The sequence below is a fragment of the Rhagoletis zephyria genome, unplaced genomic scaffold, assembly GCF_001687245.7.
Source record: "Rhagoletis zephyria isolate East Lansing unplaced genomic scaffold, Rhagoletis_zephyria_1.1 Rzeph_scaffold_00101, whole genome shotgun sequence".
Taxonomy (NCBI): Eukaryota; Metazoa; Arthropoda; class Insecta; order Diptera; family Tephritidae; genus Rhagoletis; species Rhagoletis zephyria.
In genome coordinates, this window is record NW_016157185.1 from 116,588 (window position 1) to 131,025 (window position 14,438).

General features: G+C 34.4%; 1 protein-coding gene across 1 annotated transcript; it reads left to right on the top strand.

Moving 5' to 3' along the window:
* On the top strand, positions 1–12,605 carry Or63a (Odorant receptor 63a). The gene is made up of 8 exons (XM_017632856.1): positions 1–103; positions 580–771; positions 10,210–10,314; positions 11,719–11,884; positions 11,947–12,052; positions 12,137–12,238; positions 12,315–12,470; positions 12,549–12,605. Exons 1-8 carry the CDS (start codon positions 1–3, stop codon positions 12,603–12,605), a joined length of 987 nt encoding a protein of 328 aa, XP_017488345.1.
* Positions 12,606–14,438: the final 1,833 nt, after the last annotated feature.

The following is a 14,438-nucleotide window of genomic DNA, read 5'->3' on the forward strand; positions in this document are numbered from 1 at the left end:
ATGATTTTAGACAAATTGGCCGAAGTTCGTGAACGTAATTTTAATTCAATAAAAGTGCTATTTGGAGTTTCTTATGGATTAGGCGTTAATTTGACCGCACCCAGTAAATTCAAAGAATCGTTGAGAATGTAAGTGCAATGAATAGAACAAGACTATATGTTTTTTTTTTTATTAATAAACTTAAATAATAACTTATTTGTGCATTGAAGCGTTAATGTGATTTTGGTAGTGAGTAGCACGCTGTCCTTGTACGCCCATTGGTGCTACCTCCAGAGAAATTTCGATAGCATTCCTCTCTTAGCTGAGGTTTGCTTGTTTTACATAAAAATTTGTTCGGTACTTACTTAATAATTAAAATTATCTTCCCAGACTGTTTGCACTGCTTTGCAGACTCTAATTTCGATCTTCAAAATGGTGTACTATCTGTTAAGGCAAAGAACATTTTACCGTCTACTGGAACAGGCTTTAACCCACGACCTAATACATAAAATAGAAATATTTCAACACGGTTTGACATCAGCAATATCTGAGAGATGTTCTCATTAGTTCTATTGTTGTATTTTTTTAATTTTTTTATAGATTTCCCCGTAAAATACCAATTGAAGCAAGAGATCGATAATATAATGACTGACATTTGGCGCACCACTCGTCGGCAAATATTGTTTTATTTCTCTTGTTGTTTGGCGATTGTGTGCAACTACTTTTTTGCTGCGTTATTTGTAAATCTCTACAATCAGCTAAAGCAAACACCCAACTACAAACATATTCTGCGTAAGTACAAAACGTTATCCATCATGTTATTCATAAGTTTATCGTTGATACTGACTTTCTCGCCATTCTGAGGGACTTATACTTAAGCTTTGAATTAGTTTTATTGAGATTTATAAAATGCAATTTTGTTTAAGTTTTCTATTTCCCTTGTGAGTGTACTTATTTAGAACTTTGGAGACTACGTTTGGCGGACGGTGAGTTTTCTACACATTTTTCTTATCAGGAAAAAGCCCATTTCCATTTGCTATGATTTTAAGTCTCCGCAAAACGTCTCAAAAGATTTCTATTCAAACTGAACATTTGCACATGTGTTTACATAACTCTAGATGAGTGTGAATAGGCGTTTGCTGTTATTTGATAGTTTCCTCGAGATCCCAGGTTTGATTTGGGTCTGAGGCAAAAAAAAAAAACGTTATAAAAACTTTTTCGTGTCTCCGAAGTAGATACAGGGTAAAATTTTTATATATTTTTTTATATCTAAAAAAACATATGTGAAGTGCACAACGAAAACGCATGAGAATATGGTCATAAATTTCTGTACTTTTTTGGGAAAACGTCCAGAAACGGGATAAGGAAAAAGGGACGAGACATCCGATTTTTAATTCGAAATTCTTTCCATTTTTGGACAGTTGGCTATGCCACTTTAGAATGACATGGTTTTATTTAGAGATTTAGGTATAAAAAAAAAATAATTTTGTAGCATCAGTCCTAAATTTGATAAATGGGCTTTTATTTTGAATGTGGCATAAGTAACTTCACAAATCTAGTGCTTAAATTACCGGCTACTTGTATTTAAACGTGCCGGTTTATCGTTCAACTTCATCAACGAAGGGGTGGAGGTTTTGTCGTTAGTTTATGACGATAAAGCCATTTACAGATGCATTCGATTACAAATAGCCGGTTATTTAAGCACAAGAGGAATGAAGTGACTTATGTCACTTTCAAAATAAACGGCTCAATTATGCGCTAATAGACTCATCGCGCTTTTTAAACAATACATATATGGCGTGATATGCTGGAGCTAATGGATTTGCAGGAATAAGAACCGCTTCTCAGAATAATAGTATAGAACCGATTTAGCCATGTCTGTCCATCCGTCGTTCTGTCCGTGTACACGTAAACTCAAACATAAATTGAGATATCTCAAAAAAATTTGGTATAAAGGTTGCCCTTTATCCAAGGTAGGTTGATACTGAAAACGGGTGAAATCGGACTATAAGCACGCCTTCCTCTCATATAGTATAATTCGAAATAAAAGGATTTTCCAATTACTTATTTGAAGAGGGCGCGTGCGCGTTGACCGAGGATAAATGGTGAACTGCTTTCATGAATCATGATTCAATAATACAAGGTTATACCTTGGTTATAATGCACGGTGCGAATCGTAACAAATCGCGGCGAATTCGTAAGGATCTTTTGATCAAGTGCATTATAATTACGGTGACCATATTAACCAACGTAGAATAAAAGACATCTTTTCCAAAATGATTTGGGAATACGTACATATAACTTGTATGATAAAATTATCTTGCCCATATCGCAATTTAAATCAAATATTTACCAGTTAATTATATTATTTAATTGTATAAGTTCCCCTGCTGTAGCGAAAAATGAAGCCAAATCCTTTTCAAAGACTTCGCCATCCTTTGCTACTAAAATGCGTTTACCATAATTCATACTGCACGAAGCCAGCACGAAGTGGTTCAAAATTGGAATTCGATGTTCATAATCCACCGGAGCCTTCATTTTTCAGCCAATTTTGTGTATTGTTTTGTTTCGGGAGAACCATACAATTGTTTTGAACTAGTTTTTGTTATATAACATTTATTAAATGGAACAGGAGAATAAATTTTATGCAAAATTGCTACATTTTCTGCATTTTGCACTAAAAAATTTAATATAATCAAATTTAAATTCAGTAATCAGGCTCAACTGGTCTCTTGAAAAAATAAAAATAAAACTAAGTGAAAAATGAAGTAAATTAATGCCAGTTTTGAACCACTGCGCACCAGGGGGTTTATTGTTCTCTTTCAGTGGAAACTCAGCGTTCAACACGATCCTGGGCACAACTTTCCCAGTGCTTTATAGATTGTACAAAGATTACCGATTAAAAAAGGGGAAAAAGGGGTTCTCTCTTAAGTGGGGTGCGAAAAAAACTGGCGAAAGTTTTCATTATGATTTATAAGGAACATTTTTATTTCTCATATTCTGCGTTTAAAAATTTACCTCTGGAAAATGCAGAGCCGATTTAAAGGACAGTTTAAAAAATAAAGGACAAAAGGCGTCCTTTATTTTGAAAAAATTATAGAGGACAGGGGGTTAAAATAAAGGACTGTCCTTTAAAATAAAGGACGGATGGTCACCGTATGCATAAGCTTTATCGTCTGTCACCAGTGGTGCCAGATGTGCGGGTTTGGGGATGTGGGGATTTTATGGGGATTTTTATTTGATCTAAAATTTTCATATTGAAATTAAAATACATATGTTTTATTGCCTGCCCTTAAAAATTTCTCAAACAAAAATTTTCTTTGTAAAAGCATTATTCGGCGCAAATGTCTGCTTTGATTGGCTTTCGCTGAACAAACAATTTTCTCTCACTTCATTACACCAAATTGTAAAAGGAACGCTGTGATTCGCATTCACCGAATGAACTACATTTATTTCTGATTTCCTTGCGCCAACATTGTCGGTTCTTTATTTAGTGTAAAAAGAAATTTACAAAGTGGCAAGCGCACAAAAAACATACTAATTTGAGGAATTTACAGACAGCAATGGGAAGAGGAACCTTAGTCTCCAAAAACCATAAAAAATAAATCACTAAATGATCACATAAATATGAACACATATAAATCTGTGAAAATTTGTAACCAAAAAGTATTCAAAACTCTAATTAAAATGAACTAACAGAAATAACAATACATATTTTTTTATTTTATACTTAAGGGGATTTAGGATACTAATGAGGATTTTTTGGGGATAACTGAAGCTCGATATGGGAATGCGCTACAAAAAAAATCTGGCAAAACGGTCTGTCACAGTTTTTACATATACATACATACTCAGATGTGAACAGTCAAAAAAGGAAAATATTATTTTTAATTACGAACATTTTTAAACGATAATCAAATATAAAGTATTCATTTTTACTATGCATTATTTCCCTCAGTGTATTCAGATAATAGATCTGTCATTTTTACTAAATTTCGTCCATTGTCGGTCGTTATTGTGTAAATTTGTTTTAAATCAATAGTGAATCTGTCCAAAACTTTTTCTGTTTCTCATTTGATATTATCAGCCGCGTGTTTTCTTTTTATTTCTACAATTCTCAAAGTGTAAATTTTTAGTTCATTATTTTTAATTAATTGGACATAACAAAGCCCGATCAAGGCCGCACGCTATATCAACCTTCAATGATATGTATTTTTTCAACTATTCGTAATATTTTAGTTATTTTTTCTTCACTTAATTTATTCACATAAACTTTTCCATAATTATATTTAATTTTTAAATGTAAAGCGCCATGGAGACTATCAACCGTCTCGCGTTATGCTTGACAAAAAACAAGCTCACTTGCCTTCTCATAAAAGTGGTTGGACTTACAGTTTATTTTGGCACCTAACGCTTTCCTGCGAAAAAAAACTGTAAATCGTGAATATCGTGGCCCCTGGAACGCAACTAATATTCCCACAGGAAAACATTTTTTTGCGACCCATCTTCAAGCGATTAATATCAAACCACTGCCAACGTAAAATCTATATCTATATCTATACTAATCTATATCTATACTCTATACTAATTATATAAAGAGAAGTCCCTTTTTTTGTAACAGGTAATCTCGCGAACGGCTGGTCCGATTTTCATGAAATTTTGTATACAAATAGCCTTCGGTAACCACCAAGTTTTAGGCTAAGAAAATTTTACTTTTTTTAGGGTAGGTGAACCAGGGACCGGTCTATTCGAAAAAATCTTATTATAGTCCGAATTGCTTAAAATTTAGTACGTAAGTAGCTTTTTAGCATATATTAGCATATATGACCCATTTATTCCGGGAAGTGGTCCAGGGACCGATCTATTCGAAAAAATCGAATTTACGGTCCGATTTGCTTAAAATTCGGTGCGCAGGTAGCTTTTTAGCATGTATTAGCATATGTGATCAATTTTTTCCGAGAAGTGGACCAGGGACCGATCTATTCCAAAAAATCGCATTTATGGTCCGATTTGCTTAAAATTCGGTACGTAAGTAGTTTTTTAGCGTATATTAGAATATATGGTCCATTTTTTCCGAGAAGTGGACCAGGGACTGATCTATTCGAAAAAATCGTATTTATGGTCCGATTTGCGGTACGTAGGTAGCTTTTTAGCATATATTAGCATATATGATCCACTTTGTCCGAGAAGTGGACCCGGGACCGATCTGTTCGAAGTAATCGTATCTATGGTCCGATTTGCTTAAAATTCGGTACGTAGCACAGTGTAAGATTTGACCCATCTAGCTGCTTTTAATTCTGTAATTCGAAATCTATTGAAGATAGATTAATGAAATTTTGCCCAAGGTACGTTATAAGATAGGCGAAGCTTTTTACAAAAAATTGGTAATTTATAGTTACTGTCATGCCACCCTATTATATAACTGCAAATTTTTAAAAATGCAAAAACTGAAATATTTAACTAACTACAAAGGCTAAAATGCCCAAAATTGATATTTAGAATTTCCCTATAACAAGAAATTATAAACTGACAGAAATCGACTTAAAATAAATAAATATTTTTTTTTTAATTATGGGCGTGGAAAATATCGATAAAAAAGTCAAGTTGGGTCAACAAAATTCCGTTATAAGTTCAATATTTCTTACTCTATTTACAAAAATGGGATACCATTGGGAAGGTAATGAATCAGGCTTTCTCTATTCAAAACGAAAATATAAGAATTTGTCTCGGTCGAGATAAAATGCAAATGAATTACTCGAAGAAAATGAAATTCCCAGTAGGCCAGAAAAAAGAAAATTTCATCAAAACCTGCACTTTCCAGCAGCTAAAATTATGTTGTTTAAAGTCTAAGAGGAGTGGCAAATAAACTGAGATACAAACTTTATCAAATAGTGGCGGATAACGAGTTTGCGGGTCTAATGAAATTAATAAATTGCTAAAAATAAATTTAAGTTAACATCGTTTTACTTTAACATGGAATACTCAGTCCTAGTTTACTAAAATCCCAAAAATGTATATTCATTAAAAAGAACATACCCAAGCAAATAAGACCAAAATGGTATTTTAGTAATTGTTGCATAAATCACATAACACCGAAAAAATAAACATTGAGATTCAGTTTCAAATATAAAAGTTTAAATATTATTGTGCTCGGTAATTTTCCAAATCAAACCCCGTCCCGCCATACACTTTGATTAAAATTGTTTAGCTGTTATTGTTTCGTATTTATCAGGCATTTTTAAAAACATTCTTGACGTTGTTTTCAAATTTGGCGACACATAATAATGGAATTAATCTTTTCTAGAATATGGAAATGATACACTGTGCGTAGGTAGCTTTTTGCCTGGATAAGCTTATAGATTCCTATTTTCCAATTTTCATGCAATTTCGAATATAAATAGCTCTAAGTAACAACAATATCAAGGGGCGAATTCGTCACTAGGCAAGATTTTTTTGCGCCAATCAGAAACAACGGATACTGTCAAAATATAACTAATATATATTTAGAAAGCCGTTTGTTAGTTTTCGCAAGGCTCGAGAGCAGCTGAACCGATTTTTTTGAAACTGCCACCTGCCGCACGTGTCCCAAGGATGGTTTTAGGCTAAAAAAATCTATATGTAAAGGGGGCGTGGCACTTCCCATACAAACCGAATTTCTCATGCTACATATCTCTGAAAGTGTGCATGGTAGAGTTCTGGAACTTGGAATGGAGATATACGAAATCAATCGCATACCCTTGGAGAAAAATTTTAGCTATTGTAAAAAGGGGTGTGACATCTCCCATACAAACCGAATTTTTCATACTGCTTATCTCTGGAAATTTTTTGGTAGAGTTCTAGAGTTTTGTATGGAGATGAACGAAATAAATCGCATACTCTTGGAGAAAAATTGGAACTATTGGAAAAGGGGGCGTGGCATCTTCCATACAAACCGAATTTTTCATACTGCCTATCTTTGGAAGTGTTCATGGTACAGTACTGGAACTTCGTATGGAGATATGTATATAGTTGAAATCAAGCCCATACTCATGGAGAAAATTCGGGCTATTTGAAAAGGGGTGTGAGGCCTACAAACGTACCGACCTTTAGCTATCTTTGAATGAATTTTTTTATTTTCTGTAGGTGTGTTTGTGAGTGATCCCCTCCTAAATGGTTGTACGGATTTCAACGAAACTTTTTGTGTATTGAGTGGGTCTCTGGATGGTTTAGTTTCACAATTTAATCCGACAGTTGGCGCTGTAGTTGAGTTATTACTAAAAATCTTATTTATGATCCGATTTGGCTAATGTTTTAAATATGTATGCAATGCTGTTGCAAAAACGTGCTGCCAAGTGGCGCTGTAGTTGAGTTATTACTAAAAATCGCCCGTGAGTGAGAAAAGGTGCCGTGAATGTCAGATTAAATCGACCTGTTGCACCACTGAGTATATCGAACTCTCCTTGTTACGAATGGCCCAATGATAGTGATTTTCCAATATTTTATGCGTTTAAGCCTTTAAGGTATTTCGTCTGAAATAAATATATGTTATTGCATTTCTGTAGAACAATGATTCGCCTCATTTTGAAATTGCCACCTACTATACTGTAAAGCTTCTAGGACATTCACTATTGAACCGGGTCATTGTTGCCGCCAGAGAGTGAAGAGGAAAAAATTTATTTCGCTTTGCGAATAACCGTGCTATGAAATGCCGCACAACTGGAGAATTTCAAGAACTTCTTCCGGATATAACACTTTCCTTAGGTTATTTAAAGCGGCAAATGACCACCAAACCTTAATCTTAGTAGACAAATGTGCCAATGAAAATCGTAAACGTGAATTGTTAATGAAAATGTTGGACTAAAAAGTTTCAATAAAATATATAAAAATTTTGGGCGGGACGAAGTTCGCCGGGTCTGCTAGTACTTTATATTCAAGAAAATGCGCGAACAAAAAGTTATCGAAAGTCAACGGTAAGTCCAAGCTACTTCGAAATATACACTTCATTATACGAAAATTTAATAGGCAAAACTTTTTCAATTTTTTTCTTTCTTTTGTTTGTCTTAAATAAAACTGTATTAGAAGATGTCTTCTTTTTTGATAAAAAAAAAATTTTATTTGGATTCGATGTCCCGATTTTTGTTCACAGAAATCTGGTCACCGTAAGTATAATCCTCTCGAGTTTCTTTGAGTATCTTGCTCTCTTGCGTCATTGACACTAACCTTTACGCAACGGAATCGAGCAAATCACTCCTGGGTTCACTCATAGCACCTTTCAGTATGATGCAATTCAATTCGTGTTGCCTAATGGACATCAACAACAGATAGGACAAAAATACACGAAGACTTTATATATGACCCATTATTCACTTTTTAAGTTCCCAGCCAGCAAGAAAACGTACATTTTACGAACATTATGTTTTACGAGGAATTCTCGTATCGCCAAAAAAGTTAGAGAAAAGCTCGTAAACGATAAAACAAAAAAATATAATATAAAGAGGCTTGCAGTAATTTGTCAGTAATTATTGGTAACTAAAAACATAAATTAATCATAATAAAATAATTTTTATTGCATTCTTTAAACACTTTATAGGTTTCTGAACTCGAAGCTATAAATATTTTAAATGTAGATAAATATTTAAGAACGTGCTGGCGGAAAATTATTACAGATGAGGTAGCAGAACTTTTCTCGTGGAAGGGAACTGGTACCAAAAGCAGCGCTATTGGTTTGGCAACGACTGCGGCAATAAGAAGTACGGATAATAATATTATTTATTACCACTTTTTACTTAATTAAATTTTCCGATTTCCAATGGAGTTTAATCTTTCACTTTATTTTCTTAGGTGCTTGTCGTCAAAAATTTAACTCCGACGAAGAAGTTTTTATTTCCGTTTCAAAGAAGCACTTCCAATATGCACACGACCGGCAAAAAAAAATTGCCAGCCTATCGGCAAAAAAGATAAAAAATAAATTCAGCTACTTTATAATATATATTAAACCCCTCTTATTTAATTGTTAATTTGTTAATAGATAGTTTTGTTAATATTTATTTATCTGAAAATATCTTCACATATACAGTGCCGGGAAAAAATATTGGCACAGAGAATTTTTCGCCATGAATCCAAAGATTTTTATTCTGATTTCTTCTCTAATTGTTTTTTTATAAAAATATAGCTAATATGAAGTTCTACTTTCAAATCAGATTTTTTAGAAAAATTCTAAGTATGCAGTTTTATAGCTAGAAAACCTCTTTGTTTTTTGGCAATTTTTTATACGCAGTTTCTTCCATACAAGAAAAAAATGTCGCACATAATTTGCATGGAAGAAACTGCGTAAAAAAATTGCCAAAAATCAACGCGGTTTTCTGGCAACTTCAAGCTTGCACTATGTTATACTAAAATATAATAGGATATAAAACTGGATATTTAGAATTTTTCTCAAAAATCTGATTTGAAAGTAGGTCTTCATACTAACTATATTTAAAAAAAAAAAAATGTGCGAAAAGAAATTCAAGTAAAAAACTTTGCATACATTGCGAAAAATTCTCTGTGCCAATACTTTGATCCGGCACTATAAATAGTTATTAATTATAATTCCATTCAATAAAATAGCTACAATAATTTGAATTTATTAATTGCCTTTATTTTTAGCATTCAAAAACAGTAGATAAAGCAGTGTAAAAAACGCTTTTCTAACGTAAATTAATTGTTTACGAGACTCGTTTACAATTAAAAAACGGACGTAAAAATATTCGCATACGAATGCTTTTTCGATCCGTTTACGACTGTTCGTAGGCGATGCACAATTTAAAGAGAAAAAGTGCTCGAAAAAGAGTCGTAAACGGCTATCATAAACGATTTTTAATCCGGTTTTTCTTCGAGAAAATATCCAATTACGAGCTTGTTTACGATGATTTTGCTGGCTGGGTTAAGAGACATCCCACACAGACACATATAAATGTGATCGGATACTCATGATTATTTTCAACCTTTTCTGCCAGAAAAACACTAGGCTCCAAGGCACATGGAATAGATAATAGCATCTACAAAAAAGCTTCTTATATTGTTTTGCTGCCCGCTGTGATCCCACAAATATCTGAGCCTTAAAAATGAAGTTTAACATCCCTAGTGTCTACCCTCACGATATTTAACAAATAAAAAATAGGCACATGACCAATTTTCCAATCTAATTTGAGTAAACTAATATACAAAAGTAATACATATATAGTTATTTCTTATTTTCAAATTTTTTAGCCTTTCCTGCTTTATATTCGTTCTGGGAAAACAAGGGCATGACATTCCCCTACTATCACTTGGAAATGTTCTTGAGCGGCAGTGCTGTGTATATTGCTGGAATGTGTGAGTATAGTTTGATTAAACATAAGATATACATACATATGTATATAAGATTATATTTAAGATATAAGATATATTATGCGAATATTATACAAATATCCCTTTTTTACTTTTACTTTTACCTGATTACATGCGGCCGGCGTACCCAGAGATAAACAATAGTTTTACTCAATCGTTTTAAATCGTTTACTAGGGATGTTCGTTTTTTGAGCTTTTTTATGATCCCGCGATTTTCGGCATGTCGTTATCACAATCCCGGGATTTTGATATGCATTACTTTTCAACAACTTAAATCTAAAAAAAATGTTTCTAATTTGTTTGAGAAGCTCTTTCACTTTGTTTTTGTAATTTATGGCCTATTTGTTGACTTCAAAGCCGCTTTTGAAAGCACTAAAGGGAGTTGCTTGTACGCCGCTATGTCTGAATTTGGCATCCCCTCAAAACTCTTACGACTGTGTAAAATGACGTTGAGCAATACAACCAGCTCCGTAAGAATTGAGAAAGCCCTCTCCGAGCCGTTCGCGTTCAGACAGGGCGACTCCCTTTCATGTGACTTCTTTAATCTGATGTTGGAGAAGATAATAAGAGCTGCAGAACTGAACCGCTCAGGAATAATTTACTACGAGAGCGTGCAATTGCTGGCTTATGCCGATGACATCGACATCATCTGTAGAAAGTAGAGAATTTCGTTTACTTGGGAACCAGCATTAACACCGATAATAATGTCAGCATTGAAATCCAACGTAGAATCACTCTTGCCAACAAGTGCTACTTTGGACTGAGTAGGCAATTCAGGAGTAAAGTCCTCTCTCGACGTACGAAAACCACGCTCTATAAGTCACTCATCATGCCCGTGCTGGTATATGGCGCAGAAGCATGGACAATGACAACATCCGATTAGGCGGCTCTTGGAGTGTTTGTTTGCGAGAAAGATTTTGCGTAAAGACGCGTTGGCGACGGCGAGTACCACAGATTATATAGAAAAACGTTATATGAACAGATTAAAAAAATTGTAATTTTAATTTTTTTTTAATTTGTTTGAGCAAAATCGGAGTAGTGGTTCTCGAGTTATGTCAAAAAAAGACCACCAAAGGTGACAATTTCCCCTATATGATAGTTATATATACATCTCGATTCCTAGACGTGACCCAGCGAAACGCCGGGACACGTATAACTTCTTTTTTACCGATATAACTTTCCCCTGTAGTTTGAACCCTTCCCGATCACTGACCCCTACCATTTGTCTCACAGTGTAATTAATGTAAAGAAATTGAACAAGCGAACATGCTAATGCAAATTTTATGTGTGTTCGCCAAACCATTCGCTTCGTTAAATGTATTCGCTTCACCAGTCTCAATACCAGCCAAAATATTAACTATTTAAAATTTGTATTTAATAATCGCCAAGGTGCCGTAAGTTTTGATGGTGTCTTCATAGTATTATCCCAGCATGCTGTCGGATTGATAAAGGTTCTCAACTTGCTAGTGTTACGATCCACATCACCGCTGATACCTCCCGAAAGGCGTATTGAATATCTACGATATACCATTATCACGTACCAGCGAACAGCAATGTAATAATATATACGAATACCACATATGTATGTATAAATAATAATATTATTTATTAACACAGCTACGTGCAGCAAATTCAAACAATTTTTAAGCAAATTAGTCTATCCCAATTCGTATTTAGCTTGATCATATATGGCTTCGTTCTATTCGAATTGAGTTTTGGTTTAGTGAGTAAATATATATATAGAATCTTGAAAACATATTAAACATAAACAACCGGACATTTTTTTTTCTTTCATAAAATCATCCAGGAATCAAGCATAACAATCTTCATCCGAATGATAATGTACATTGCGGCCGGTGGAACCCAAATTGTTATATATTGTTACAATGGCCAACAGCTAACTACAGTGGTGAGAAAATAATGAATTATTTAATTTATGAAAACGAATGAATAAAATTACGAATATGGTTTACTCGATTAAACAGAGCGAGCAAATTCCGTTTTCATTTTACACGTCTAAATGGTACGAAGAATCGGAAAAGTTTAAACAACTTATTCGTATGATGATTTTGCGAACTCATCGTAACTTCCACTTGGAGGTTTCATGGTTTACTTTGATGAATTTGGCCACTTTAATTGCTGTAAGTTGAATATTTTTACTTTTAACGCACATGCATACACATATAAATAAGAGCAAATTTATTATTTATTTCTTGCAGCTATTCAGGATGAGCGGTTCGTACTTTTTGTTATTGCGCAACCTTCAAGAAAAATAAATGCGGCTGTTAAATCTTAATTTAAAATCAAAATGCAAGTTTTTAAGTATACATAAATAAATAAACTTGCGTAATGAAATGGTATTTTTCGACAGCATAGTAAAATGTTTGTTGTTGTTGAGTTCACAACTCTCGCAGAGAGAAAAACACAACAGCAACCACATGTAAGAAAAGTTCTGAACTATAACGATGAAACTACCTTAAATACATAGAGTTGTGAATACTTAATAATTTAATGCCGGTTAATAAATGCCGGCTTATTGCATGGTAATCACTTAATCACGAATATTGTGAGGTTAGGTTAGGTAAGCTGGCTAGCCACCGTGTGGTTTCGCAGGGAAAAGTAAGACCCATAGCATTACCAGATAAGCGACGACCCTATTGTACAGTTAATCTCTGAACGCCAGGAGCAATATTGAATAAGTCCTCTTGGCGAATTCGAAAACCTTATTTTACCTGCTCCCAGAGGACTGAACCGCAGGAGGGCAGGACACTTGCCAGGGGTGCCAAAATTTTCTAAGAAATGTATAGTACTTTTTCAAAAAAAAAAACTTTAAAAATATAGTACACTTCAAATATATATAGTATTTTATTTAAAGCAAGAGGTAAAACCGCGTTTAAAGTATACATATTTTTTCTTTCTTATGTATTGTCTCTATAAAAAATATATTCCTTTGAAAGTATCGTAATCAATATTTAAATTAAAATAAATCAAAAGCTCCTTTTGTAGCATTGAGGTATGTAGTCGCTTTGTTTCTCTCATCTCGCCATTTCACATTCGTAATGGAAAAAACTGTTTCTCTGAATGCCGAAATTGAAGGAATAGAGAGCAGAAATGAAATAATTTTAGGCAAATTTGTTAATTCTTTCTAAGTATTTTTAAAAATGTTGCCATTTTTATATGTGATTCTATTAAAAAACTCACTATGACCTTTTATTTAAATAATATTTCTTTAATATTGCTATTTCAGTATGAAGCTCATCCATTTCAATACACATTTATACATAGTATATGCCCCACCTTCTCCTCTTTCGTTCTGCTTCTCCTGCAGATTTAATCATTAGTCAGAGCCTGTTTAAAGACGTGGGATGCCAACAGGCAATGTCCCGCTAGGACACCCATCAGTAGCCTAGCATCCTCCCTCTTGAGGGATAAGAGAAACTTTGTGGGCTTTATGTCACACGCTCCGCACATAATCCTAAACACCTTGAAGCCTTGCGTTTTGGTCGACGCCTTCTGCTCCTTTCGGATCATCCAGCTCCTCTTCAATCGCTTGGAGGACAATAGGCACCTCCTCTAACAGCATAGTTTCCGACCGGGTGTCTTCTTTGGCAAGCCTGTCGGCCTCCTCTTTGCCCGGAACGTCAGTGTGCCCGAAACCCAGTACGTAAGCAGCGTCCGAACTTTGCTCCGATCGGAGTAGATTTACTCCGATTTCTTTCCTACTCTGCTGGACCTAAAAAGTGCTCAGATTTTTTTACTTTCCCCATTCACATTAAGAATATATTACAAAACAATTTGGTCACTTCTTAAATTTTTTTCTTAATAACTTCTGTGGCAACCTGTCTATGTCGTTGTAAAGCTCATCATTTCCTTGTCTGAATTACTCGTCGTCGCCAACGCGTAAAGGCCCGTCAATCCGTTATTGTCCATACTTCTCCGCCATATACCAACACGGATATGATGCGTGACGTATAGAGTGTGGTTTTCGTACGCCGAGAGAGGACAAAGTAGCACTTTTGACAAGGGTGATTCTGTGTTCAATCTCGATGCCGATATTATTATCGGTGTTATGGCTGGTTCCCAAGTAAACGAAATTCGACACTTTTTCG